This window comes from Dromaius novaehollandiae, chromosome 7 (genome assembly GCF_036370855.1).
Source record: "Dromaius novaehollandiae isolate bDroNov1 chromosome 7, bDroNov1.hap1, whole genome shotgun sequence".
NCBI classification, from domain to species: domain Eukaryota; kingdom Metazoa; phylum Chordata; class Aves; order Casuariiformes; family Dromaiidae; genus Dromaius; species Dromaius novaehollandiae.
Window position 1 is genome coordinate 25,113,226 of NC_088104.1, and position 26,942 is coordinate 25,140,167.

The 26,942-nt window shown below is 39.3% G+C and overlaps 1 protein-coding gene across 1 annotated transcript in view; it reads right to left on the reverse strand.

Annotated features, from left to right (window-relative positions):
- Nucleotides 1-25,995, reverse strand: part of OLA1 (Obg like ATPase 1) — a 110,870-nt gene extending 84,875 nt beyond the window's left edge. Inside the window, exons 1-4 of the mRNA XM_064514974.1 lie at nucleotides 25,841-25,995; nucleotides 25,399-25,499; nucleotides 23,352-23,495; nucleotides 11,412-11,539 (exon numbers count right to left, since the gene is read on the reverse strand). Of these exons, the coding sequence (XP_064371044.1) occupies nucleotides 11,412-11,539; nucleotides 23,352-23,495; nucleotides 25,399-25,499 (373 nt within the window). The 5' untranslated portion in view covers nucleotides 25,841-25,995. The remainder of the gene's footprint in view (nucleotides 1-11,411; nucleotides 11,540-23,351; nucleotides 23,496-25,398; nucleotides 25,500-25,840) is intronic.
- Nucleotides 25,996-26,942: the final 947 nt, after the last annotated feature.

Consider the following 26,942-nt stretch of genomic DNA (forward strand, 5'->3'; position numbering starts at 1 on the left):
CAGCATACTCCAAACCAAACCTGAGGCACAGACCCGTAAGTTTTGTTCATATGCACACAGAGAGGAAAGAAGCGCCAGTAACAAAACAGGAAGAGGTCAGTTTTACAGTGTTGCTTCCTAGATCCCAGGAGACTAACTTTATGCTCAAGTAAGAATAATGAGAGAGAGGTCTTGCACAATCCTCCTACAATAGTTTTAGAAGTTTTTATCCTCTGCTACCCACCCTTAGCTTAAAAGGTTATCACCCTTCCAGTATCAATCTTTCTTGCTTCACTGAGAAGTCCGATTAGTTAAAACAATTTTCCACAGTAAATCCAATTAAGGTAGCTGATCCTGCAGCGGGACTGAAAGAACACTCATATCATCAGGTCTATCGAACAGGATGTAGGTGTACAACCTGCAAGAGGAAGACACTTTAAGGCAGTGCTAATACTGTAAAACACCACAGTACATCTGATCACAAGCCACTTTAACTCTCAAATGTAGAAGTGTGAGAACATGAAGAAGTTTCCATAACACAAGTATGAGTTTTACAGTGAGCCAGTAACTGCCCAAATGCATGCTGTCCTGTGGTATACGTATGATAGCCCTTTCATGGAAGCACACAAAAGCTACATGTCCATCTGTCTTCCAGGGTCTCCAGACCCAGCTCTTTCCAACAAGTGCAAGACCTCATTTCCCTACTTTCTAAATAATGCAGCACCAGTAAGCGAAATAGCAAGGGCAGTTTAGGTGGGATAGCCAATATTCAAGTAGATTTACATTACAGTTTAACTCACTGCTCACCTGCCCATACCTTACGTACTACTTAAGGAATACTCTGAAATAGCCCTTAACCTAGAAAAGCTTATTTATATCACCACGACTACATCAAGACAAGCAAAAAAAAAAATCTCACTGCAGCTGTCACACAGATTTCTTTCATGGTATCACAGTATATTTTTTACTGATAGGAGAGAGTTAAGTCACCTCTTTTGAGTTTCAATGAAAAAGAAAAACCCATCACAAAACATGAAGCTCCCTTGCTCCTACATTCCTCAATATTTCTTTCAAATTACCTCGATCATTACAAACACTCCCGTCCAACACTTGAAACAGTTTACAGTTCCCATTAGTGGTAGTAGCAAAATGAGGGGCAGGAGGGAAGAAATCAAATACCCTAGTTGAAGCTGTGTTTCAGAAGATTCACAGAAATCCGTTCCTGGTCCTTTAATTGACCAACATTCTGGTCAATAATGTCCTGCAGCCCAAAACCCAGATGTGATTATGCATATTACTTCTATTCTTCAGCTACTTCTACAAGGCAGATTCTATCAATGGATAATTTTTCTGCAGCATCAGCCTTCACCATCCTGCCTCTTTCCATGTCATTGTATGGAAGAGTAGGCACAAGAGAAAGACAGGAGCAGGTACAATACACAATGGGATACCTGGTCTTGCCCTAAATTTACTCCCAACTTCACTTACATCCACCATCTACTTTGCCATGTGCTGTACAAATGCTTACCTCAGTCCTGTGTTGTTAGTTCTCGAGAGTCTTCTTTGAGCAGATGTCTCTACAACTGCTTCTGCTCTCTACTAGAGCTTTTTTTTTTTTTTTTTTTGAACAAAAAGCAGAACAGCACGCTTCTACCATTGGACCCAGAGAGAAAAATCCAACAGCACCAGCTCTCTTCAAGATGGCTTAAGGCTGGTACATGATACTAATGATTACATGTGCCTCCCTGCAACAAATCTTTTCTCACAGCAGTACTTCTTGAAAATTATTCTTCCATGACTCATTTTCTTTTCCCAGCCTTACTTTTATTGAACATTTGGGGATTTTTTGATTTGGGGGAGGGGGTGGTTGTTTTTTTGCCTCAAACTGACTTCTGTGCCCAAGGGAGAGGAGGGGGGAAAAAAAAAAAAAAAAAAAAGCTTTATTCTTCAAATATGTTTCTTTTGGCTGCTTTACATTATTTAAGAGGAAAGCTTGTATCCTTACAGAATTCCTCTAAACAACATTGTTCTTTGCTTCAGAATCTTAATTTGTTTTCAGAAAGCACCTTCTCCAACTTTGTTCATTACTACACACAATACTACACAGCTTAAACAGGGTTAAAAAGTCTTGATCAGATTTAGATAATGGTTGTAACATGTGCGTTTGGTTTCTGCTTGCAGGTACAAAACCACAGCAAGGAGGAGAGGAGAAATGTTGCACTCTACTTCTTTTGCTCATATCATGTATCTATCATGGACAGAAGGTCTGAAGTAAAATAAAGCTAATCTTCCTCTGAATAATCCTTTTCTGTGGCAAAGAAAGCATTTGCTTTTTACATGAGGAAAAGTTTTAGTGATAAGCAACCTACATGCATCCCTGGAAATATCTTTAATTTTAGTTTTATACCTAATAGCCTCCCTCCTCTTTCAAGGTGGTGGGCTTATTACAGTATCTGCATACTGAGAGGTAAAAGTCAAAGAAAGATAACACATTACCTATGATGAACGACCCTCATTCTTTTTTTTGTGACCTGATACTCTAAAATTGCAACATACAATGCAAAGCTTTGCTAATAAGTGCTAATAAAAGCTACTTCACTTTTGGCAATCATTTCATTAAAAAGGGGGATCGAGGAATGTCATTTTCACAACTTTATGATTGAAGTAGTCTCCTGTACAATGCCTTACCCACAGAAATATTCAAAACATTTTACACTGTTTTAAAAAGCAAGAAAACAAGCATTAGTCAACAAAATAAAACATTTCATATTACTGCAATTACAACTTTAATTTGAAAGATTTTACAATTTCTCTTTAATATGCCAGAAGTTACTGAAAGCTTATTCATAAAGTTCAGCTGAACTTTGAACTACTCCAAATATTTTACTAAATATTTAGTTATTCCAACGCCAAATAAGAAAGAGGAGAATGTTTCAGTAAGAACTATTATCTACTCAATAGCATACAGAAACACATCCTGATTGTGTAAAACTAACACATTTAATATGTGCAGCAAACTACTTTTAAACTTGGATAGCTTAGCGGTGAAATGTTTCTATATGCGAGGAACTTCTTCCTTTTCAACAGGTGGTAATTACTTTTAGTAACAGAACAAGAAAAAAAGCATCTTAGAAGAAAAATTGAAGGAAAATGTGTTGAAGAAAATAAAATTTTGCAAGACAGCTATGTTTACATCATTTCAAGGTGAATTTTGACACATTATAAATACGACAAAACAGCTTTAGATAATAGAAATGACAACTGAGCTATAGCTGCATAAATAAAGCCACTATGATTGCCAGTGTACAGAATATACATGCTGAAGAGATGAGATGCAACTCATGCTTTGTTCACTGAAATGCTGGTGCAATGAAGTGTGGCTAAGTGATACCACCACATGCCTCCCCTCTGCAGCAGTCAGCTTCCAGCAGCAGCAATCAGCAGGTATGATTTCTTCTTTGAGAACATTAAAAAAAAGCATTGTGCCTCAAGTAAAGGTACAGAAAGATTAGCATTATCTTTTTTATATACAGAAAAAAGAAAAAATTGTTAGAAAAAGTTAATAAAAAGGTCAGAACAGAGGATCCAAAAAACCACCATACTTCTCAACTTCATAATTCTATCCCCACTTTAATTTTTACAGGCAAACCAAAACATTGGAAATACTTTGAGCTCCCCATAAACCTTCACAATGATACAAATAAAGCGAAGTCAACTTGATTTTAAATCTGGAGCAAAAAAATCAGTACGAATATTCTCAGACTCAGTTTTGATAAGCATTTACATCAAATAAGAACAAACTACGTTCAGCTCATGTGATTTTAAATGATAAATGGGTTTACAAGTCATCTCAAATCCTGAACAAGGCAGAGCCTGGGGTGTACTAAACATTAATAATTATTAACATACTTAAAACTGGAGTAAAAGCCATGAACGTTTTTTAGGAACCATTTCATGTGGAGACTATTGAAACCAGTTATTTCTACAAGACCCCAGGAAGATGTTTACTTAGCTCCATGGTTCTTTCACTCTTGTCACCAAGAATGACATTTCGGGGATTACCAACTACCAAACTCCCTAACACCTTGCTTCCCAAGGGCCCCTTCAATTTGAGAAGCAGGTAAGGTACAGATCAAACAAACTGTGCCTAACGCCTGCCACCTCCTCACCTCCACGTCCTGCCCCCAGAACAGAGCTACAGCTTCTCCGCCGCGGAAAAGGGACATTTCCAGACGCAGAAGCAAAGCCCAGGCTGCCGGCCCTCCCTGCCCGTGCCAGCGCAGGCGGCTCGCACGCTCCTCTGCGCGACCGGGTGCCTAGGGCAGGGCGTGCGGGTGAGTCACCGCTTTGGAGCTCTTCCAGAAAAAGCTTACGTTGTCTGAGCTGCGACACTGGGCATCGAACGCCGCATTTTTTATTTATTAAAAAAGAGCATTTGATAGGGAAGCGCTTTCAGAGGCAAGCTTTCCTCCAATCTCTCTAACTTTGAAGAGAAAGACTGGATTTCATTAAAGAAACTAAAAATAAGAGAAAGATGTGGAACATATTTTCTAGAAAACTTGGACCTCTGGGTATCAGTGGGAAGAGAAAAATCTAATATTAGGAATTCTGGCTGTTTAACATCCAGTACAATCAAAACTTGACAGATAGTTATAACAGGGACTAAATACTGACATCTAGCATTTTCTTCCCTGAAGCATTATTTAAGAGTAATTTGTAAATTTACACTTGTAACAAGGTTGCCATTTTTAATCCACCATACAAAGAAAGTAATTTTCTACAAGTACTTGTGACTGATATGCCATAAAAGTTGAAAGGTAGTTAAAGCTCTGCAACTCAGGAAGAAACACCATTACAACCTTCAAACCGCCTGCATTATGCCACAATGAAAATACTTCTACCTCAGTTAAAATCCAACATACCTGAAACATGAAAAACAGAACTGTGAGAAACGTTTCAAACTAAACAATGAAATACAGAAGACGAACAAACCTTCCACAGCTTTAAAGTATGTCAGGTTACTCTGCTACTAATGTAAATGCTGTTAGCCAGGATAGAAAACAGTTTAATTAAATTCCCCATTCATTTAGCCAGTAATAAGTAAGTATTTCTGTTTGGATAAATGGTTTCACACTGATTCAGCCAAAAAAATATACCCCCATCCCAAAGAAACTTTTCTGAAAGAAAAACCAACATACTGAGATCAATGGTTACTTCAAATACCAGTAATCCATTTTCAGTTTATGCACTTTAACAGAAAAAAAAAATCTATAGGTAACACCTCATAAAAAGCAGTATAAATAATAACGATATATCAAAAGACATAAAAACATACTGCCCTACTCTTTCTAGAAAAACTGTTTTATTCACCTTGTTTGTTCAGCTAAAATAAATCATTTCATACTGTTATTAATTGTATAAGAAAAAAATCCAGCGTTACTCTCTATCACAATGTTATCTCTTGTTCTCCTATCACCCTACCATATGCTGTTCTCATTTGCTGCTTCATTGTATACATTTAGGTTTTGTTTTAGGCATACAGGCAAAGTTTCCACCCATTTAATGAACACTGTCCCTCTACGAAAATAACAGCCTATCTAGGATGTGGAAGTTTGAAGACTGAAAATCCATGACCATTTCAGAGTAGGTGTATTTTTATGAAATAAGGAAGTAGAGAATCAGCCAGACAGAAGGAAAAGGATCTTGTTTCTCCTCAGCTTTATGTTATGAAAGAAACAGTCTAGGTAAATACCACAACCAACTTCAACCATTTCTAAAGAAATACCATTATTTTGAGAGGACTATAGCTGCAGCTCACCTACATGCCCTGTGGCAGATAAATATGATATGCAACAACCCTGTTCAAAGACCTTTTAATAACGCAAGGAGGAAACATCAATGAATCCTGTCACAATAGCTAAAAAAAGTTACAAACAAACCTCTTCCTCTAAAGAAGACACAATTCAACTGAATGAATATGCTGAATGAATAAAGAAAAACAAGATGGAAATCTTTGGCCTAAGACTAGAAATATCTTCAAGGAGGTTGCAAAAGTTTGGATCATCATACTCAACAATAGCTCCCCATTCCTAGCTAGCCACTTCTTTACCTATCATGACCTTAATACAGCTTGAGTGAGTTAATTCTCAAACTGCCTTCTGCAAAAATACCAGCTGAACCAAGTTAAAGCCTGGCAGACAGCCAGATACAACAGTCCCTCTAAGCTCTCGGCATCACGCGGTTGAGCCACCTATGATTTTTACCAGGCAAAAACATAGTTCTTGGTCTACAATCTACTTCAAGACAGCAATGAAGATACTCCATCAATTACATAAGGAATCAGACAGCTGCACACACAAGAAAAATTATGACCAAGCATCTTCAGTGACTGGATAATAACATGAAGTCTCAAGCAATGTTAGACAACAGTAGTTTAAAAGCCTTTCCTGAAACAAAACCCAAAACATTGTTTCCCAAACAAGTCTAGCATGCATTTACTTTCTTAGGAGCTGGAGGTAGTAACACTTGCTGGCTTTTTCTCATCTATTCTGAAATCCAGTTACCAGGACAGTAAGTAATAGGAAGTTTTCAGCAGACTTCCCAACAGTTTCCAAGGTTTACCGAACCACTACACCCTAGTATCTCATGTTGTAGCACCATTAATGGCTCAGAGTCCACAGAGAACCCACATGACAGGACACAGACATTTTCTTACAGAGAGTATTTCCCATTATCCAGCTAAACTAAAATAAACAAAAACACAATGCAGAGAACAAGCCCTCTGAACAGGATTCATCAATACAAAGACTAAATGAGCACTACCAAGATCTGCATAAGAAACTCTTTATAAATACTGTGGGATGTGCAATTTTTCTTTTCAGGATTAAAAGATTTTCCCCGCATAATGAAAGCTATGTTTGCTACAAAATCAATACACAAATGATGTCATCTTTCAAAGTGCTAATGCAAGAGCAGCTACTTAGTGAGAGAAACAAACAGTAAGCACAGATCTTTAACGATAGAACCTACCACCCTTTAAAACTTCTAAAATCAGTTTGCCTCAAGAGTAGTGCTAAAATATCTGGAAAAGGCGAAACAATCCCCAAGGAAAACAGGATTATTTTTCTAGCAATCCTGGTTTCAGGCTCCCTGGTATACAAACCCAATCTTTTGAAACGTGGGGATGAAATCATTTGTGCAGAAAACTAACTTTCAGCTAAAAAAAAAGCCAGAAGTTTGTCACTGCTTCTAAGATCTAAACGTGCTTCAAAACATGAAACAAGTGATGTTTCAGGGCAAAAAGAGCTGTGGCTGACTGTTGTGAATCAGCTCCTCTTGCAGAGACAGTCATTGCAGTCTCTCACCTCACTGTCCCCCAGGATGCCACAGCTGGGTAATGACATGGTTCACATCTGCAGCACAGTCAGGTACAGACTGTACAACCATGTACAGACCCTTCTTAGTTATTCAGCCAGATTTTATGATTACATCTTATGAATAGACCAGTCAGGTCTCTAAAATCCAATCCCATTTATACAGTATCCTGCTTAGTCTAATGCATACTAATGGCAGCAGCAATGCATACTACAATAGTACGATAAGGACAGGACACAATGGTTGCAGTGCTCACAAAGGTGAAAACAATGTTCCAGATCAACTCAAAACATGAATGAAGCCAAACTCTATTTTCTTCTGCTTTGAAAAGGAATGAGACAGAAGTTTCTCTCAATTTTTAGTATCTTCTTGATGATTACTGTTCTTCTGGCTTCTACCTGGAAAACCAACACAAAACTGCAGACTGCTTTTCAGTCAGTCCTGGCTACTTCCCCAGATAACTCAAGTGCATCTCTCAAGAGCATTTTATCATTCTCATTATCTTTTAGTCTTCACTCACACCTTCTTTCCAGCGTGCTGGCATAGGAAGCCTACCCTCCAGTCCACAGCTTTTCCCCCTCTGACAGGGGCAAGCCGGCCACGTTTCTTTACAGTCAGCCTCGACTGTTACTGCAGAGACCCAGCGCCTATCAGCTAGGTTGAAAACTGATGGCCAGGCCCAAGACACCAGTTCCTAAAGACAGACTGCCCATTAAGAATTTGAACCAAACCCTGGGAAAAGGCAACAAAGAAGCTTCATCCTCTCAGGATCTCAAAAGCTTACAGATTTGTAAAAACAGTTTAGGTAATTTCTGTAATCTAAAATAGTATGAGCTCAAGATATGCCGTAGACTCACAAAGAGGAATTTTTAGGTTGCCAATAATTTTGAAAGGTAGGTATAAAAACATTACACCGTATAAAAAGGTTTTATATATTTTTCTAATAGAAGTTGACATGGTATGTTGAAAACTTCAATGGGTTTTAGGTTTTAACTAGAGTTTGTGTTGTGTAACTCAGATTCATTTTTTTTAAATTGAATAGAGAGGCCATTACTAGCTTTTAGTGCCAAATCTTCAATTTTATAGCACTGTGGGAAAAGGAAAATGGAAGTAATATACAGTCTGCAGATGAAAAAAAAAGTAATTTTATATTTCTCAGACTAATTTGCATTATTTTTATTATCCTTATTATTAACTCTAGGTAATATTTGGAAAGATCTTCATGTTTATTATGCAATAAACACAATTCTACAACAGGTCATCACTAGCTTGCATTCTAGCTAAAACATGCCCTTCCAGCAAGAGCAGCATAAGAGACAGGGTTAAGATTAAAAAAAAGTGCTATTTAAAAAGTGACTCCATTATCTTTTTGGAACCCAAAGACAGAAGAAAAAACACAGCAACAACCATTTCACAGCCATTGTATTTCAGAATCTCTGAAAGAAGCCGAAGTGTATTACAAAAAAAAAAAAAAAAAAAAAAAAAAAAAAGCTAGATTAAAAGAAGTAGGTATGAATACAAAAATAAATATCTGGATGGTTAAAAAAAAAACACAATAGTCTCATTGCTTTCTACAATCCCCAAAGAAAAACCAAAAATGGTGTTAACCCTTATGAAAGCTGCCCAAGACAAACTCTGTGGATTATTCAACATATATATTAAAAAGTATCTTCTCCACTGAATCTTTTATCAAATCTGTACCTTAACCAAACATCTATGATACAAACATCCAAACAGACTAAGTATAAATAGTTCATCACTTGTTCTCAATTGACAGCAGACAAAACAGTAATTACAACTCCAGGACAGCAATGCATTTGAGGGAACTGATCCCCAGCATCTTTCTTAGAGGCATATTGTAAAAATGGTTCTCAAGCACTCATAATATAAACATTTAAAATATATGAATGTATTAGTACAGCCTTCACATATTGAACTAGCTCCTAAAATGATGTAGAAATTCAAAAGACTTACCTCACTCTAGCCCAGTGAGGACTAAGCTTCATCTTTTCAACATGCAGTTTTAAATACTATTAGCTGTTTAGCAACAGTGAATATCCCATAGTTCTCTATTCTACTCAGAGAACAGTAATACTGGTACTAAAGTATAAATAAAGACAAGTTTTCAAGGGAGAGAGCATGCTTTTTTTTCCCTCCACTGTCATAGCTGGCTTCTAGACACTAAAAGACCTTAATAAAAGGCTCATGTTCCCAAAACCACATCCTGTTTTTCAACAGTATAAGCCTAATAAAAGTGTTACCTTTCCCCACAAAGTTTGTGTCGCTCAATTGAAAATGTTGAAAGGATAAAATGAACCAGAGTTCATTTTCCCATAAATAAGATTAGCAATATCAGCACATGGCTGCACTATCAAATTTGTCAGGTTTTAATAATTGTTCTCCCCTTAATATATTGCTGCGTCTATCACCTACTACATAGGACCCGCTGATGGGATTCACCCTCCAGTATGGGCTACTTGGTGTTGAATCCAGCTCTTAGATTCAGTTTCAAATCTGAAATTGTCACTTCCCACAAACAGGAAGAGGAATCATTTTGAGACTGCAGTATATTGCTGAATTTAAGTGAGGCACATTCAACTGACATTCAACTTTTATAAATACTGTATGATCAGCTCGTTGCTGTGTTTATTACTAGACTATTACCTAACCTTAGTACGGGCTGTGTGAAAGAAGGGAAACCACACAGATTAATTCACTGTAAACAGTCATCTACAAAAAAACTTTTAGGGAATAAAGCAGAACTACTGCCTTTAAGGATCTGTCTTTAATCTGACCTGCCTCAAAAGTAGCTTGTGCCACAAAACAGGCTGACACAACCAAATGCAGGAGAGCAGCAAGGGAAACGAGATCAAAGGCATGTTTACAGCCAGAAATGAATGTCCCAAAGACTGGGATGTAAGTTTATATTGTACCAATACTCCGTAGCAAATCTATGTGTGGGTATTCTTGATGCACAGTCAATAGCATTTGACTGAGGTAGCTTACTTACCGATTCATCAAGCATGCAACAGGCTGTAAGATGCACGTCAGCAGACTGGTCTGTATAAACATTTTAATACAGAGGCTCACAGGAGCAAGGGTCCTAACGCATAACTAGGTCAATGCCATAAGAGTAATACTCTATGCCTTCGGATTTTGCTTTAAAACTGTTCTCCCCCCTCCCACCCCCCAAAACACATTTGCTCTAATCACTAAATAACAAGCATTCCTATTTTGATATTCTTTCATCACTCACTGTATACTAGTGGCCAACCAACGGAAAATAACAAAGGTGCTGAAGTTTCTTCAAATCTGCATGAACACTATTAAGCTCAGTCTTTTGAGACCAAAAGATTTTTTCCACTCAAAATGTATTGCAAATCAACATACACTTTTAACAAGCTTTTAAGCACCAAGTTTGTAAGAGTTATCAGTATCACTCTGAAGGCCAGCTCTGTACTGTGGTAACAGGCAATTAGAGGCAGACCAAGGACCCTGATGGATGTACCTGAAGAATGTTCAGGATTCTTTGAGCCAGGAAAAAAAACAAGAACAAACAAACGAATCAGGGTTGAAGACCCGACATAACTCACACAGAAATCAGAAAAAGGAAGTGCAGTTTGTCCTGTTAGGACTAGAATTCTAGAATCTACTACTAACTCTGCATTTTCTTTTTTCTACCTCCAATTCAGCCTTTTATTATCACATTCCACTCCTCCTCCTCATTTATAAAATTGGAGGAATCAATTACCTTGCACTGCTCACAAAAGAAAACTAAAAGGTCCTGCATACTTCCAAATACCCAGTTCATTTTTAAGTCTTCGGCCCAATGCTGCTGAAGAGTAAATGTACCATTTATGTGTTTGAGGATAACGAGTTTCTGGGGGGTGGGAGGGGAAGAGGGGGGCAAGAGGATGGGGAACAACACCAAAATCCTGGTGACTGAGTGGAATGGCTAAAACAAATCTTTTAATGTATATTTGTTCTACAGTTTTTATTTAAAGTACAACAGTGCTGTCCTTAAGTTACAGATAGAACACATAAATAAGTTTACATACGCATCAGATGAAAGATCCCATCACAGGCGTTAATATGAGACAAAAAGGAATTTCCTAAGCCTTGGCCAGTATGGGCTCCTTTCACAAGGCCAGCAATATCCACTACATTCAGAAAGGCTGGAATTTTGCTGAAAGATAAAAGTTAAAGATTTCATTACTGAAGGATCTCATCCAAAACTTTTGGCACAGAAATAAATCTAGAACCTAAAAATGACACCTCTTTCCTTCTAGGCTGAGTGCTATACATGACAACAATAGCTTTCTTCCTCATTTAACTTGCAATGTACGAAAAACTAGGCATCTCCCCCCGCCCCAAACAAAACATCACCCATTCTTTATTTTCTGTCATTAATAATGCAAAACAAACAAAAAAACAACACACAATAGTTTCTACAATGTGGAATCATACTGACATCCATATGAATCAGCCAAGCCTGGAATTCTGAGGTATGAAATAAATCACCTGCAATGAGCAGTTTTCATAGTACCAAAGGGATAAGACACTTAAGTGGTTTTCACAGGTAATTGCTGATATAGAGCAGCAAAATTCAGATTTCAGAGTGTTTTAGCAGTTCCTAACCATTATGTCTATATTATGCATAAGCCCAACACCACATAAATCTTTTTTTTTCCTGCTCTGCCTTAGTTATTTCTTAATTCACCACCCCAGTCACCCTAAGGTTCTGTTCCCAAGCCCTGGGTTCATTCATGGCTTACCTACAAAGTCCCAACCTCCCTCTCAACCCAGATTTCTCACCCCATTTTCCTAGTGATTTCTAGCTCCACAATCTTTTGTAATATATATCTCAAATCTCACTATTCCAGTCTCTTTCTATGCAAAGACAGGGTGGCCAACTTCTTTTAAAATACATTTTTTGGCTATAATAAACATATAAAACAATATTTTTTTCCAAATAACCTGAAAAAAAGTCTGTATTTAATGGGGGTTGTTTGTTTTAAGAATTCACCTTGGGGTCTACAGTTCTTACAGTATTTATTTAAAAGCCCCAAAACATCAAACAAGGATAGGAGTTTTAGATGTTTTTCTCTTCTTTTTCAACAAATTGGTGTTTCTCCAGTAAACTAAAGTGTCACCTGAATCACTGAATCACTTTTTATGATTCAAATGAGGATGAAAATGAAAAAGACTCTGCTACCTTCATCTCTAAGATTACTGTTTACTTCAGTAAGTGACGCTTGTCAGAAGTCTAGAGCATTTTTAAACAGTGTTGATTAAAACTGTAGTTAGGGTTATACAAACATTTTTAACAAAACAGAAAACCAGTTTAGATGAAGCTGATAACATTTTAATGGAAACAGAGCTGTGATATTCTACATCATAGCTAACAGATTAGCAAATTTGGCTGCAGGATATTTTATATAGCAACCACAGAATAGTTACGAAGTTCAAATTAGCTAACAAAAAATGGGCCGGGGGGGTAAGTTTTCAAAGCTATGGCAAATCAATACAGCAATACATAAACAGCAAGCCTTCTGTTGACTAGATTCTTAGTTGATTTGAAATGAGTGAGTAATTCAATGAGCATTAGTCTATCAGGTATATATTAAACAAAATTACTTCTGAAAATCCCACTGAGTGAGGGAAAAACACTAAAATTTGGTGATAATCTGTTGACTAAAAGCACCTTTAACATCAGAAACAGTGGTAAAGACAGAACCATACAAACAGTGCTGATTCATCACTCGCAAAACACTGGAAGCAGCAGACCGCAGTCAGCAAGATCTTCCAAGTCAATTGCTTCACAAGAGAAAGGAGCATTATTTCGTTTCCAAACACTTGAACTTATCACAGTTATATTTCATTAACACTATTTTAAGATTAATAGAACAGTTCATTATTCTACTGACAATACGCACAACAGAAAACACTCAAATCCACAGTTTTAATAATGATGATGAAAAGGGTCTCACTGCAAGTTATAGCTAAGAAGTCTGCGTAAGTAGACAATGCCAGTTTGCCAAGCAGTGGAAAGACTTCTTTCATAGCAGATGTGCTTCAGGACAAGATTCAAACCTAAAAATACAAGCTCTGTATATACCTTAAGATGTTTTCATCACAGATCTCCAGTCATGACCACTGCAATGCTGCTCATAGATGGAAGCAACCACGTAGGTGTGAATGAGTGCTAGACACAACCAGCCTCTTTGTCAACTCTACACTTTCTCCGAACGCTGTTAGACTTCTGAAATCTTTATTGCTTAACAGCCAAAAGGAGCTTTATCTTCACTAGTGCAACAGCTTGCTGATAAATGCGTTTGGTCTGAATTTGCATGGCCGCTGTCAAATCTGTAACAGCAGAAGCCTCCCCCAGCATCACTACATTTACCCTCCTTGTTGCAGCAGTACGCACTGTGACTGCAAACTAGAGAACAATCAACATACGGCCAGCAAGTGCAAAGATGCAATTCACAGTGCTACCATTTTTTGTAGAGAATTTTCTCCCAGGTGTCCCTAATGTCAGTACTGAAGTAACAACTCCAGACACTTATCCTCAGCAACCTTGATATCCCTTGAACTCTCTTCACTCTTTTTCTCCCTTTCCCCCATTCCACCCAGGTCTTACATGGTAGAGGCAGAAAAGGGAAATCAAAAGTTAAACTTCCACACTGAGGTACATCTCACAGGCTTGCAGACACCTCCTGATTTGTTTGCTATCTGTCACAATAACCCCAAAATAAAAAACAAGTATTCACACCCTTTTGACTAAGTTTCTACAAAATTACTCTTACCCTCCCCCCCTCCAGGGTTTTTGCCAGAACAGTTTTACTGTAACGTACAGTTACCAGGAGTAACAGCTACTGATGTCAGTGCTGCTTGGTACTCTTTTCAAATCAGAAGCCAGTAACTAGAAGTTTTTGGCTCTCGTTGCATCATTTGAAGTTTTGCTTCTGCTCTGGTAGTTCTAGATTAGTTTACTCCACGAGCAGGTTTTTGCTCCAACTTACAGCTTCTTTGGATTTAGCTAGCAGCATTATTTTCCTCTTCCTACCTGAAAACCATTTCTCATTTTAGCAGAACAAGCTCTACACAAGAGGTTGCTGCCCAATATTTCTATTACAAAATAAACAAACAAACAAGGAGGAAAAAAAACCCCCAAAACTACCCTTCAAGTCTTATCATGCCTCGTACTGCAGCTATGGCCCAGAAGGAAAAAGCTGTGGTAAAGGAAATTTTATTTTTTTATATATATATATATATATATATATATATATATATATATATATATATTTTATTATCTCTGTTCAGAACAACAGGTGGAACTGGACAACAGCTCCCAAAGCTTTTTAGTGCTACCCCATTTCCATTAAACTGCAGATAACACAACCTATATAGTTTAATAGTAGCAGACTCACAGTCCTACTCAAAATGAACTCCCTAGTCTGGAAAGAGACAATCCAGCACAATCTATCCTAGTATGTCACATTAGTATTCCTGGAAAGATGACAACCTCAAATCAAGAGCTGTTATCCTGGTTTTGTTTTCAATCTTGCTCCAGCACTTCCTAAGAAAAATGATTTCTTCAAACTAATTTCACAATGTAAGATCTGGACAAAATCTTTTTCCTTACCAAGGTGAAGTTCAAGGCATCACTGAACTTGTCAAGCGCAATGAATTAGGAAGTTAGTGACATTTCATGTCATTAGCACCTCAGTGATGCACTTACGAACAAGAAACAACACACCACAATACTCAGAGAGGGAGTTTAGAAAATATGCAAGAAGGTATTTACAAAACAGCATGAGCTACTTAAATCAAGGGCACATAACATGTTGGCTTTTAGCTTTAAACCTCACCAGGCCTATGAAAACAAGGGCGCACCCTTGGAAACACTGCGATATCATGTGTTGTAACTTAACACCGTTTAATGCAGTAGAGAGAACAGGAATATAAATACACTCCAAAGTAAACTAACTTTGAAAGCTATACATGTCTGCCCCACTATAGCATTCTTGGCAAATTCTACCAATAAAATACTCTTTCTAGTTATCAGTACGCAAATTCAGATGGAAACAGCAAATAAGTATTTTTAAGCTTAATGCACTACAAAGAAAAGTGCACATTTCTGAAGACAGAATCAAATTAATAACTCCATTAATGCATTAACCCTAATAATTCTTTCCACTGTGACACAGAACTGCAGAGCTAATGCATACCTCAAAAGAAACAGCAGCAACTTCCCAGTTTAGTATTTGTCAAAAAGCAAGGAATTCTAACACTTCTACATCATCAGCAATATAGAAAAATGCCACTTTTTAAAGCATTGTCATTTTAAACTGTGTTAAGAAAAACAAAGGTGGCACTAGAAATGTTCTCTTTTTATGCTCCCCTCTAATCGCTCCAGTGGGATTAACTTCCTGGCCAGCCATCACAATTCACACTTTCACTACAAAGATGCCACCTTAGGGGAAGGCAGATACCTTCATATGCAGATAGGTCACTCTATCACCAGTATCAACCTTATTTGCTAGACAATGGTTGCAACACCCTAGCATATTTATTTCACAATTGACTAATATAAGCAAGAGACCTTTGAAGACTCAGTATCCGGCTTTCCAGGATGTTTTCTCATCTTCATTTTGAGTATCACAAAGCTAACACTCCAAGCAAAGTAATACCATCATCGTTGCCGGCAGCCACAGTTTTCTAAGCCTAAATCTCGTTGTTTCATCATAGAAAGATGAACGTGGAGAAAAAGGCATAAAAACTATTCAGCATTGCTTATGCTCTCAAGAAGTACAAAAAGTAAACATGACAAAACTAAGTAAACAGAAAACACTGCAAAGAGAAGAAGTTCTTTATATAGGAAGTGCATTTTAGTTCTTTTAAATGCGGAAAACTCAACTGGATTGTTCTCCCCCCCCCCCAAAAACAGATTAATTTCCATTTCTTAAGATTCGTTAGTCAGCATTAGCATAATGTCACTGAGCCTCAAATGATCATCAGGAACAGGTGGCATCAACTGATCATTTGTACAAATCAGTGCAACACCAATCTACCATAAAGTATGCCACAGTAATTCATAATTTGAAATGGATTACCAAATCCAGACCTAGCTCTGTATTTTAAACATGAGTGTAATCCTTGAAAAAATATTTCTTCACCACTTAGAAATACAGTATTTTTGTGTTAGTGCACTGTCTTCATTGTACAAACTACCGTGCAACCAAGAAGGCAAGATGCACTGGGCCAAAGAAAGTACAATTCTGTAGCCTAATAGTTAGGGTATTTATTCAGGAACAAGAACCTTAGTTTCTCATCCCTGCTCCAAAGGTTTATGCATTTTACACAGAAATTTCTCTCTCACCAACTTTGTCTTCATTTTTTTTAACCCAAAACAGAGTTATTTAAACAGGCAAGATGAGTTTCTTTACCACAAGAGCTGTGCTTTCAGTACAGCAGTAGTTTAGGACAGTGTCTCAGGAAAGGTTTCCCACATCCTAAGCAAGCTTTACTTTCTAATTCAAGGCATAAAGAGATTCAAGGGAGAACCAGTTTCTTCCACTGCTTTTTAAAACTAGTGCTCCCTGCATTTGAAATAAAAGTTAAGCACCACCTCTAGAAGACTCACAGTGTAACCTGAGCAAGCGATAGTCCCTTTAAGGGCTGCAAGGAAGTACTGTCTCCTTAGCATTTCATATTAAGTAGCATATACCCAAGTCTAAATTCCCAGAAATCAAACATCAGTGCCCAGACACCTGCTTCCACAGTTGCCTTCTTTCACAAAGATGATTCTATATGCACAAATACAGTATATGCACAATAAATTGCAAGTACATTTGTTTCAAAATTTGGGAGGGAAAAGACATATATTTCTTTCTCAATTTCCACAAGTAATTGTTCAGTACAACTATTTGCTTAGTTAAGTAACCTTGCCTACAGCACACCCCTAACACACTGACTTCAGATCGAAGCACTATGACCAAAAGTCTATTTCTCTCCCTGGGCTTTTCATTCTTCCAGGTTTCTGCAGCCTTTCTTTTCCAAGACGAACAATAGCTCTGTAATTTCTCTGTAGCATTTATTATGGTTTACCGAAATCTCACATCCCCCAGGAGATACTGGAAGCCCATCTGAAAGCTTCAGCTAAGTTCAAAGTACAGCAATTTTCCAGTAAGCCAGGTTGAATAATCTTTGTAACACATTCGCTTTGCGCTCATTTCTTGAATAGTTCTCTTGAACATTTCTCTTGAATATTTCTCCTGATTCAAACTCTACCTGATCTTGGGTCCCACATACCAAAAAAGGCCAAATCACTCTATAAGCAACCATACCAGTTCTCCAGTTTCAGGAGTGTCCAGCTCCCCTGTTCTCTTTGTTAAAAGCTAAATGTGTTACTCATCTCCTGGTTCCAGTACAGCTTCTTCTGCCTTAAAGCTTTATATTTCAAATCTATTGGAAAACAGAAACCTTTCTTCATGCCTTCACAAGATTTTATATACTTTAAGCAGGAGTTGCCTGTTAAGACTTCACAAATTGCATGAAATAAAAGGTGCATTTATTTTGCGAGTTCATATTCACAGCCAAGTAAGGAAAAAGTTAATTGCCATTTTTAGCAACGTAGAAAGAGAATTTATTTATATTGTGACTGCTTCTTAGAAAGCCATTCAATTCTCAGTCTTTCCTCACTACTATTTTTGGCTTGGCTCCAAACAGACTTCAGTCTCTCCTTCTTCCAGGAGACAGTACACCCTATTACTGCTTTTGCAGTCTACCTTGCAAGCAGTTTAGACTGACGCAAGCAAAAGATCCTGCAGAGTAATTAAAAGATTCCTTCCAAAAAACTGGGTACTGCATTCTATGCACCCCTGGTCATTTCTATGCAGGAACAACTTCATGAGAACTATTTTCTCCATTGTATTGACAAATCAGACTTGAATCTAACAGCACACGAAACAAATGAAAAGGCTCGTAAATACATTTCATTTATGTGAGTTATAAAAAGGTAGAAGACTCAATGTGGATTAAGACGTATACATAGTACAACTGAATATCAGATACCTATATTCTTAAGCTACTCAGTTTTTACAGCAACAAAATACATCTAAAAATTAATCTGCCTTCTCCCACCAGGAGAAAAGATAGCCTGAGTTATCGCTACTTAAGGTCTTTCATTCACTGCTGGAAGATTATTCACTTGTAATGCCAGAATACAAGCATTACGTACAAGCTAATTTACACTGGCCCAGGAGCTAACTAAAGAGTAGTCAAATGCAACAACACTAAAGAAGGAAGTGCATTAATAACAGGATATACTTGCCAGTTGTCAATCCTCAAGCCAGAAATTTTCTGTAAAAAATATGAGATTCAGATGCTGATACACCAGTGTTACATCCAGTTAAGTTATTCATGTTTCAGTATGAAATTACAGGTGAAGTTTTAATTTACACAAATGCCATTTTTAAACCTAGAGTAAGGTTTTTCAGAATACTCCCATATGATGTCATTCAGAATCTCACTGCTGATTTGGTTTCTAAGAAGCAATTTTAGAAAGCTTCATTCCAAACCTTCCCAGTGACTGGTCATCATTTTTACTTAAACTTTATCAAGTACCTGAGCATGTTATCATACAATAAATTCAACAGAACTTTTGTTTAATATTACATAGAACTTTTATGACCTAGACGACAGTGAAGTTATTGCTCAAATTTAGTTCAGTAACCACCACCTCAGCACTCAAAGTTACTGAATGCATGAATTTTAATAATTTACAATGCAAGAGAATGAACCAAAGCAATTTGTTGACAAAAAGGGGTAGTTGCACATTATATATTACTCCCCTGTGACATAACCAGGATTGCTTTAAAATGTAGGTTTGGAAAGAACATGCAAGATTTAAAAACAGTCCAAGTTAAATATTTGTGACTGCAGTAAGGATTGTTTTTTGTGAAAAAGTACATACAAGACAATATATCTGCTTACAGGTGAAAAGAAATTGGGAGTTAAATTGATACTGTTAACTTCAAAAAGGGCAGATCAAACCATAGGCAGGAACAAGTAAAAAGTAATTTGACTTGATTTTAATGAAAGCAGGAAGCAGAAACCTAGACTTAAAATCATTCTTTTTATTGTTTTGAATGTGTTTTCATATAGGTTAATTCTCATCAACCAATACAGCCCTTCAGTTTTAACTATTTGCAATTAAAACATGGCTTAGACTGACTGACATTGTTTCTACCTGAATGTTTCTTCTAGTTTATCATATAGTGTAAATAAAGAAGAAAGAATCTAAACAATTGGGGGGGGGGGGGTCACAGACAGTAACAAAAGAAAATAGCAGGGGGGGGTTTCCCCACTCAAAACCATTCTGAAGCTCCAAGCCAAATATTATCACTGGGGCACATTTGCTGGTCAGGCATAGTACTCTACAGCTGTGGTAACAGGCAGAATCTTACAGCTAAGCACAGGAAGGCGGATATACTCAGAGGCTTTCAAGCTATTGGCAAGCTAGGACACAAATCATTTGGTCCTCAGGTCAGCATTTTGACATATTTATACTAGAAAACAGTTTTACCTTAAAGTTGATTAAGCAGCATCTTAATGAAATTTGGAACAAAAAAAATGTATAAAATATTTTATTAAAACTTTTATTCAGTTACTACAATTTCTCTAGGTGTGCTACACACAAAGTTCACTTTCTTGTTTAAGAAACCCATCACTTCTAAACACAGGGTGTCCCAATTAATATACTAACTGCAGTTAACAGATCAATTTTTTTTGTCTTTCAAGTCCTAATTTTCAAGGCAGGAACTACCTGCAGAGATGAAAAGCACCTCTTTTCCATTTTAGAATTTGTAGACCTCATGATCGCCTACGTAGAGAAGATGCATCCATCAGGAAAAAAAAAAAAATATATTGCTGTTTTAGTTCCTGCCCAAGTGAACTAGTCCAAATAAAAGTTTCAGTTTAGCAACTGGAATATAATTCAATCCATCTTTGTCTGAAAACACTCATATGGGGGGGAAGAGGGGAAGGAGGACAACAAAATAAAAAGCAAACAGCCTTTCCTCTCTAAAAAGCTACTGTTGACTTAATGTAAACAAACGTGAGTTTTCACTGAGCATTGTTTAAAATTTAAAAGAAACGAACTGGTACTTTAAACATTTAATTATATTCTGTTACTGATTTAAATTAAACTAAGACCTTAAAACAAATTCAGATATTTTTAATATATTAAGCTCACTGTGTCTCCTCTTCCCCCCACCCCCAATTTTATTCACACCAGAAAGCAAGTAGTAGGCAACATTAAAGGCTAAGGAGACTTGTTCACCTAGTTCATTTGGCAGCAACATAACCTGTAACAGCTTTTCCTGGCAGGCTTTGGATCCCACCTTCTGTGTACAGTTACTATCACTGAACTAACTTACTGTAAACAGTCATACACATCATCCATTGCTGCAGAAGGAAAAAAGCACAGGTTACAAGTTCAGGCAGCGTACCTGAATCTATGAAGTACGGATTTAGCTTCACATGAAAGTTGTCGATTTCATTCAAACACTTAAGTTCTCAGTTAGGTAATACCAGTCAGCTTTGCATGCGAGCTAGCAAACAACTGTACCCCAGTCCCATCCAAGCTGCCACTTCCTTCTCGTGGAGATGGGAATGGATCTTCGAGCAACAAATGCTACCTGAAGGACAGCTACCACTTTACAGTCCACCTCTCCGTAGCAGCAGCCGTCTCGGCTCAGTGCGACAGACGGCTACCTGCCCGGGCCCGCTCTTCCCTTCCCTCACCGCCGCGGGCCAGCAGGAGCAGATAGGCGAGTTTGCCCAGTCTGCTGGCAGGAACGGGTAAGCGAGTCTTTACTGCTGCTGCCACTCTGAAAAGGTGCTACTCGCACCGAGGGAAGAGACTCTCACCTTTCAAGACTGGGTCACTTCGGCCCGTCATGTGTTATTTTAGTTATGACACAGGCCTTTTTCATTTTTTCCTACCATACTGAAGCTCTGTCAGGACTCAGTTGTAATATGCGGGGAAAAAACCTGAATGCTCTAGATTTTACAAGACAAAAACTTGAGGCCAAAAGGACAGATAAGAGTCTAATTTAAAGAGAACTCATAATGTTTATACAGAATTTCTACATGCAGAGATTAGTTACTGTAACTACACCAAACACAAGTAGAAAACTCATACAGAATGTATTACATAGAGAACAAAATCCAGACTATTCAAGAGCAACTAAATAAATTTCAATCAGTTCTGTATCTTCATGACCACAGCCTTTTTTCCCTGAGTTATTCTCAACCAGATAAGCATTGACAGTCCAAGAACTGTTACCTCAATCTACTATGCTGAGTTATTATTGCTTTATTACTGTTATACTGAAATATTAAAAACATATAAACAGAATAACTGAACTGTAAAATTCACAGGAGCTACACCTACCCACTAATCCCCATACCCATTGATTTTTAAGTAACAGACACGTTCATAAAAAACGAATCAGAAGTCTGTTCAAATGAAAGCTGATTTATTATTTATATCCAGCTTGTTATCCAGTAACAGTAGTCAGTAATATTTACAGGTGATTTTTTTCCCCCCAGAGAACACACACAAGTATTTGCAACTTTAGCATTCCTCGTAAGGATAAATGACAACAAAGGAGGGGAAAAATTGAGCTAATAATTTTTTTGTTACTTCAACTATTAATTCAGAAGTAGCCAGTCACAGCTAAATATGAGAAGAAAAAGAAACCGTGGCCACAGCAGTGGTAACACTACAATTTAGAACAGATCTGTTAAGACAACGAAATCTGAAAGCCACGTCATTATTTCTGTGCAAAGAGCCCGTAAGTTTTGTCTAGAATTCAGAGGAGCTTTATTTTATTAGCTAGTACAGTAACAAGTATGCTCAATACTCATTTGAAAAGGAAGAATAAGGTTACTTGTAACAATCCACCTAAACAAACAGCTCCATATTAATACATTTTCCAGTATTTAAAAAAGCGCACACAAACCACAGATAGCAACAACTTGTTTTGGACCTGAAAATTAAGTTAACAAATAGATTTGTGGCCAGTAGTTAAACAATCCTTTCCAACTGTGTCTGTGACCTGGCTCTAAAACTGAGGCCCAAGAGTTGAACAAAAGCAGACATGCATGCTAATTTGCTCTAAAATTTATGTACTTTCACTTTATTCAGAATTCATCTGCAAGTAACTGCAAACTGAAATTTTAATCAAGTACCTATTTCAGTTTCTGATTTCTGAAAGCATCTTAAGTTTCGCTTTTTAAGCAAACATCCAATTCCCACACTGAACATAGAGAGCAGATTATGGAAATAAACAGCAGAAATGATGCCACAACCAACGATGCGACAAAACTGAAACACTCATAGAATAAGGAAGAAAAAGAAGAGACAGATCAAAGGAGTATCACTGAATATATCAGGTAACAAATAGCAAAGCCTACAAAAAGGAAAGAAAAAGCCAAGGGGAAACAAAGGCTGTCCATAAAGCTTATTGCCCAAAGATGGAGGTTGAACAGAGTTTAAGTTGACAGATGTTTGTTTGGCTGCTTAGAGTATATATAGTATTCTGAACAATATAAAACAGGATGAATGTTTAACAAATGACTGTCCTCACTGCACAAGTTACATATGTCCATTACTGCTCATTTTCCAAATTTCTTCAGACAATCCTCCAAATCACCTGGGAGTCATTAGCTTCAAAGACAGACCACCGAGCAATGAATGGTGCTGAGCAATGACTAGATTACTAATACTCATACCACAAAGATCATATGAAAAAAAGAAAGGTACATTCCACGTGGTTATATGCATCACTTCACATTCAAAAAGAAACTTCAGTAGAAGCTTAATAAAGACATTATAGTTGCATTAAACATTATGAGAACTTTGGGTTCAGTAATACTACTTCAACTGAATAACTGAAAAAAAAAATGTTAAGAACTTGAGTTACCTTGGAGGTTTGTGGTACTGGCATAGGAAGTCAAATCGGTCATCTGGCACAGGTACTCGACTCTCATTTGGATCAATAGTACAGAAAGGAAAGTTCTCTGCTGCTGCTTGACTCTTTGTTAACACATTGAAAAATGTGGATTTCCTATAAACAAAATACATACCTTCTTAAGTAAGTTCCAGTTAGAAGCAGTTAGAAGGGATGGATTGAAATGCATCTTATCCCAACCAAAATGCAAGACCAAACTCTCCCTTTCCTCTAAGGTCAGTAAGCAGTACCATGTTTTTTAGTACAAGACATTTGCAAACACACACACACACTGAGCAACCTGTTCAAACAAACAAACAAAAAAACCTGATGTTTACCTATTTCTGCCCTAAGTGACTACATTGCACATTTCAGTTGGCAAAGAGGTTTAGGTTAAAAGCAATGCACAGATCCACCAACCACTGCTCATTTGCCTTAAGCGCAAAGTAAGAAGCTAATAAGGAAACCCGGCATTCAACTTATTTTGAGTGAATTAGTTTTCAGAGACAAATTAAAATTTGAAAACTCACCACCTCTTCTACAACTACATTGTTTCTTCAGTGTTATTTAGGAATTAAAATAATTACAGTATATAAGCAATAAAGGTCAACAAGAGAAAGAGGAAAGGGGGACAATGAAGATACTAAGTTACATCAGCTAATCAATTACAAGTAACCTGTTGAAGATACAGTTCTATCTTACCAAACACTTTTCATCACGCATGTTAAACACCAATGAAAGAACCACAAGTGGCATCAGAAAAAAAAAATTCACTTAAACCAAGTAGCAGATTATTTTGTTAGTTTGCATTTAATTAAAAAAGGCAATTCTTGAGTTAAGAAAATTCTTAACCAAGTCCTGAATCTTCTAACAACTTTGTTTTATTTCTTCAGTTTCACATAATTGCTTGGCCACTGGAAAGAAATCTGAAAGCTGCCTTGCATACAGCCAACATACTCAACAGTCAGTCACAACTGTCTTTGAAAGTTGTAACATTCATCAACAGTCTAAAAAGATACTGCTTTTTCCATATGAAAAATCACAAATCTATGACTGTTGGAAATAACTGCCAATGCTATTTTTCCACATTTACTTCACATGTTAGACAGTGCTATTGCTAATTATTTTCTTTCTCATGTACAGCTTTCCTAGGCTATAAAAAAAAATAGACAATAAAAAGATAAGACAGCAGTCCTTATACCTGAGACATGTTCAAAGGGTTCCTTCTGAGGTTATTTTTTAGAAGAGAAAGGACTAAGAAGTGTTAAGTAGGTAAAGCTTTCAAAAAGCTATCAGAATGTTAAAAAAAAATTTAAAACCTTATAACAGTACTCGATAAAGTGCTTTTCCAACTTCAGTAAAGAAGGAAAAGCAAATGTATTTTCTGTAATTTTAAAGCTATTTTCCCCTTTTCCTCCAGCTTTCCAGTGTGCGCAGTACAAGGATTTAAAGTTTGAGAATGCTAAGAACCTCTTTTAATAAATATGATGTATGAATTACTACCAATCGTTTCACAGAGGCATACCCCAGATTCTATTATCCCGAATCAATGTCTTATATATAGCCCCTTGGAAGAGCCATAAAGAACTACAGACGAGCAGCATCACAGTGGACTGCTATTCACCTTCCCATCCTCTCCCCCAAGCTGCAAGTTAAACCATTTTCGTTAGAAACTCTCAGAAAGTTTCAAGACGGGAAGTCCCTTTCGCTGCTAGTGACAACTGTGGTATCACTGACCCCTCTCCCCTCCCTGTGCATACAGTCACCTCCAAAAATAAAATAGAAAGGCGTAACACTTTATGAAGTTCACCCACTATTAAAGCAGACTTCCGTTTCCACCGTCATTCTGCCCGGACATTTGCATTTCACATTCTCCCACCTACAAGCAGCTCAGGCCAGAAGCACCGGTCTCTCACGGGACGAGGAGCGCAGGTCCCCCGCGCCGCGCCGGTGCGCACCTGCGCGCAGCTGGGGGGGGGGGGGGGGGGGGGTGTCACGCCTGGGCCCCTGCGGCACCTACCCGACGTTGGGCAGCCCGACGATCCCGATCTTCAGGGACGTCCCAAACCTCCCGATAATCGGGTGCGATTTCACCCCGTCGCCTCCCTTCTTCGGCGGCATCTGAAACCACACAGCAGAGCACGTTCAACGCCGCCCGGCGAGACACCCGCCCCCCCCGGCCGGCCCGGCCCCGCCGCCGCCGCCCTCCCGGCTGCAGGGCCTCCGCGCACCGCCCGGGCAGCTGCGGCGCCGGGCCCCGGCCGCAGCCCGCAACGGCCAGGCCGAACCTACGCGGCCCCCGCCGAGGCGGCGCTGAAGCGCGCACACGCCCGGCGCCCCCGCCACCCCGCCGCGGCCCGGCCGGCGCCCCGCGGCCTTCCCCGCCGCGCCGCGTGTCGCAGCCCGGCGAAGCGGCGCCCCGCCCGGCCGAGAGCCCCGCGGCCAGGCGGCGGCCGGTTCACCTTGCGGGACGCGAAGCGGCCGCGCTGCCGCCGCCGGGCCCGAGCAGCGCCGAGCGGCCCCTCGCACGCGGACGCACCACCCCGCCGCAGCCGCCGGCGGAACAGGCGGGGCCGCCGCCTCCCATTGGCCGGGGCCGCCGCGGGGAAAGGTCGCGCCGGGAGGGAGGCGGCAGCGCGGGGGCGGGGCGGCGGCTGCGGCCACGTCTCGCGGCGCGCGTGTTCCCGCCGGCCCGGGCCGGGAGGCCGCGCTGCGCTGGCTCCGCGCCGGGCGTTCCCGCGCGGGAGGCCCTGGGCCGCGGCCGGGGCAGGCCCTGCTCGCAGCGGAGCTGCCTCTCGTGCCCCCCATCGTACCGCGGAGGCCTCTGGTCTTCAGTGTGCGCCATGAGCGCGTCAGTTAATAACCTCCCGTTCATCCAGCACAGCCGCCCCTTGGGGAAAGCAGGTTGCGTCATTTCTACTGTTTAAGTATTTTCTGTTTACTTCCGTGGCCTGCATAACTTCCAGTTCTGGTCCAGGTCCTCCCAGCTGCGGAGGTCAGACCACCAGCTCGCAGCTCTCCCTTTTAAACCTGCTGTATCCGCCTCACTGCAAGGGAGCGGTTTGGTGAGCGCTCTCAGCACCTCAGGGTGGACGTTTTCCAGGGTGCCCGTTACGTGCGCTAAACTGGGAGCTTCTCTTGCCTGGGAACCAGGGCAGGCTCCGGCTCCGTGTGCCTGTTGGCGTTACAGGCCTTTGTGCCCGTGTCCTGCCACGTGGCTGGGCAGAATCCTTGTTTGCGAGAGCAGTTGCTGAAAGCCAACACCGTCTTTAACCTGTCATATCCTGATTACTTTATTGGCCCCGTGTCCTTGCGGGCTCTCCTCAAGTGCGTGGCTACATTCTCCACAGAAGCTTTTTGAAGCCCTTAAGTGTTTTCAAAGCTGTGTACACAGATTGTGCCAGCTGCTTAAAGCGTTTTCAACATTTATGACAAACGAGACATAACGCAGCCTGTACTTGCACGTTCCTCATCACTGGCGCAAGAAGGTGGAACCTTAGCTTGGGCTGGCTAACCCAGCTTCGGCTAATTCATGGGACGGTGGTACAGAACAAGGGTTGCCAC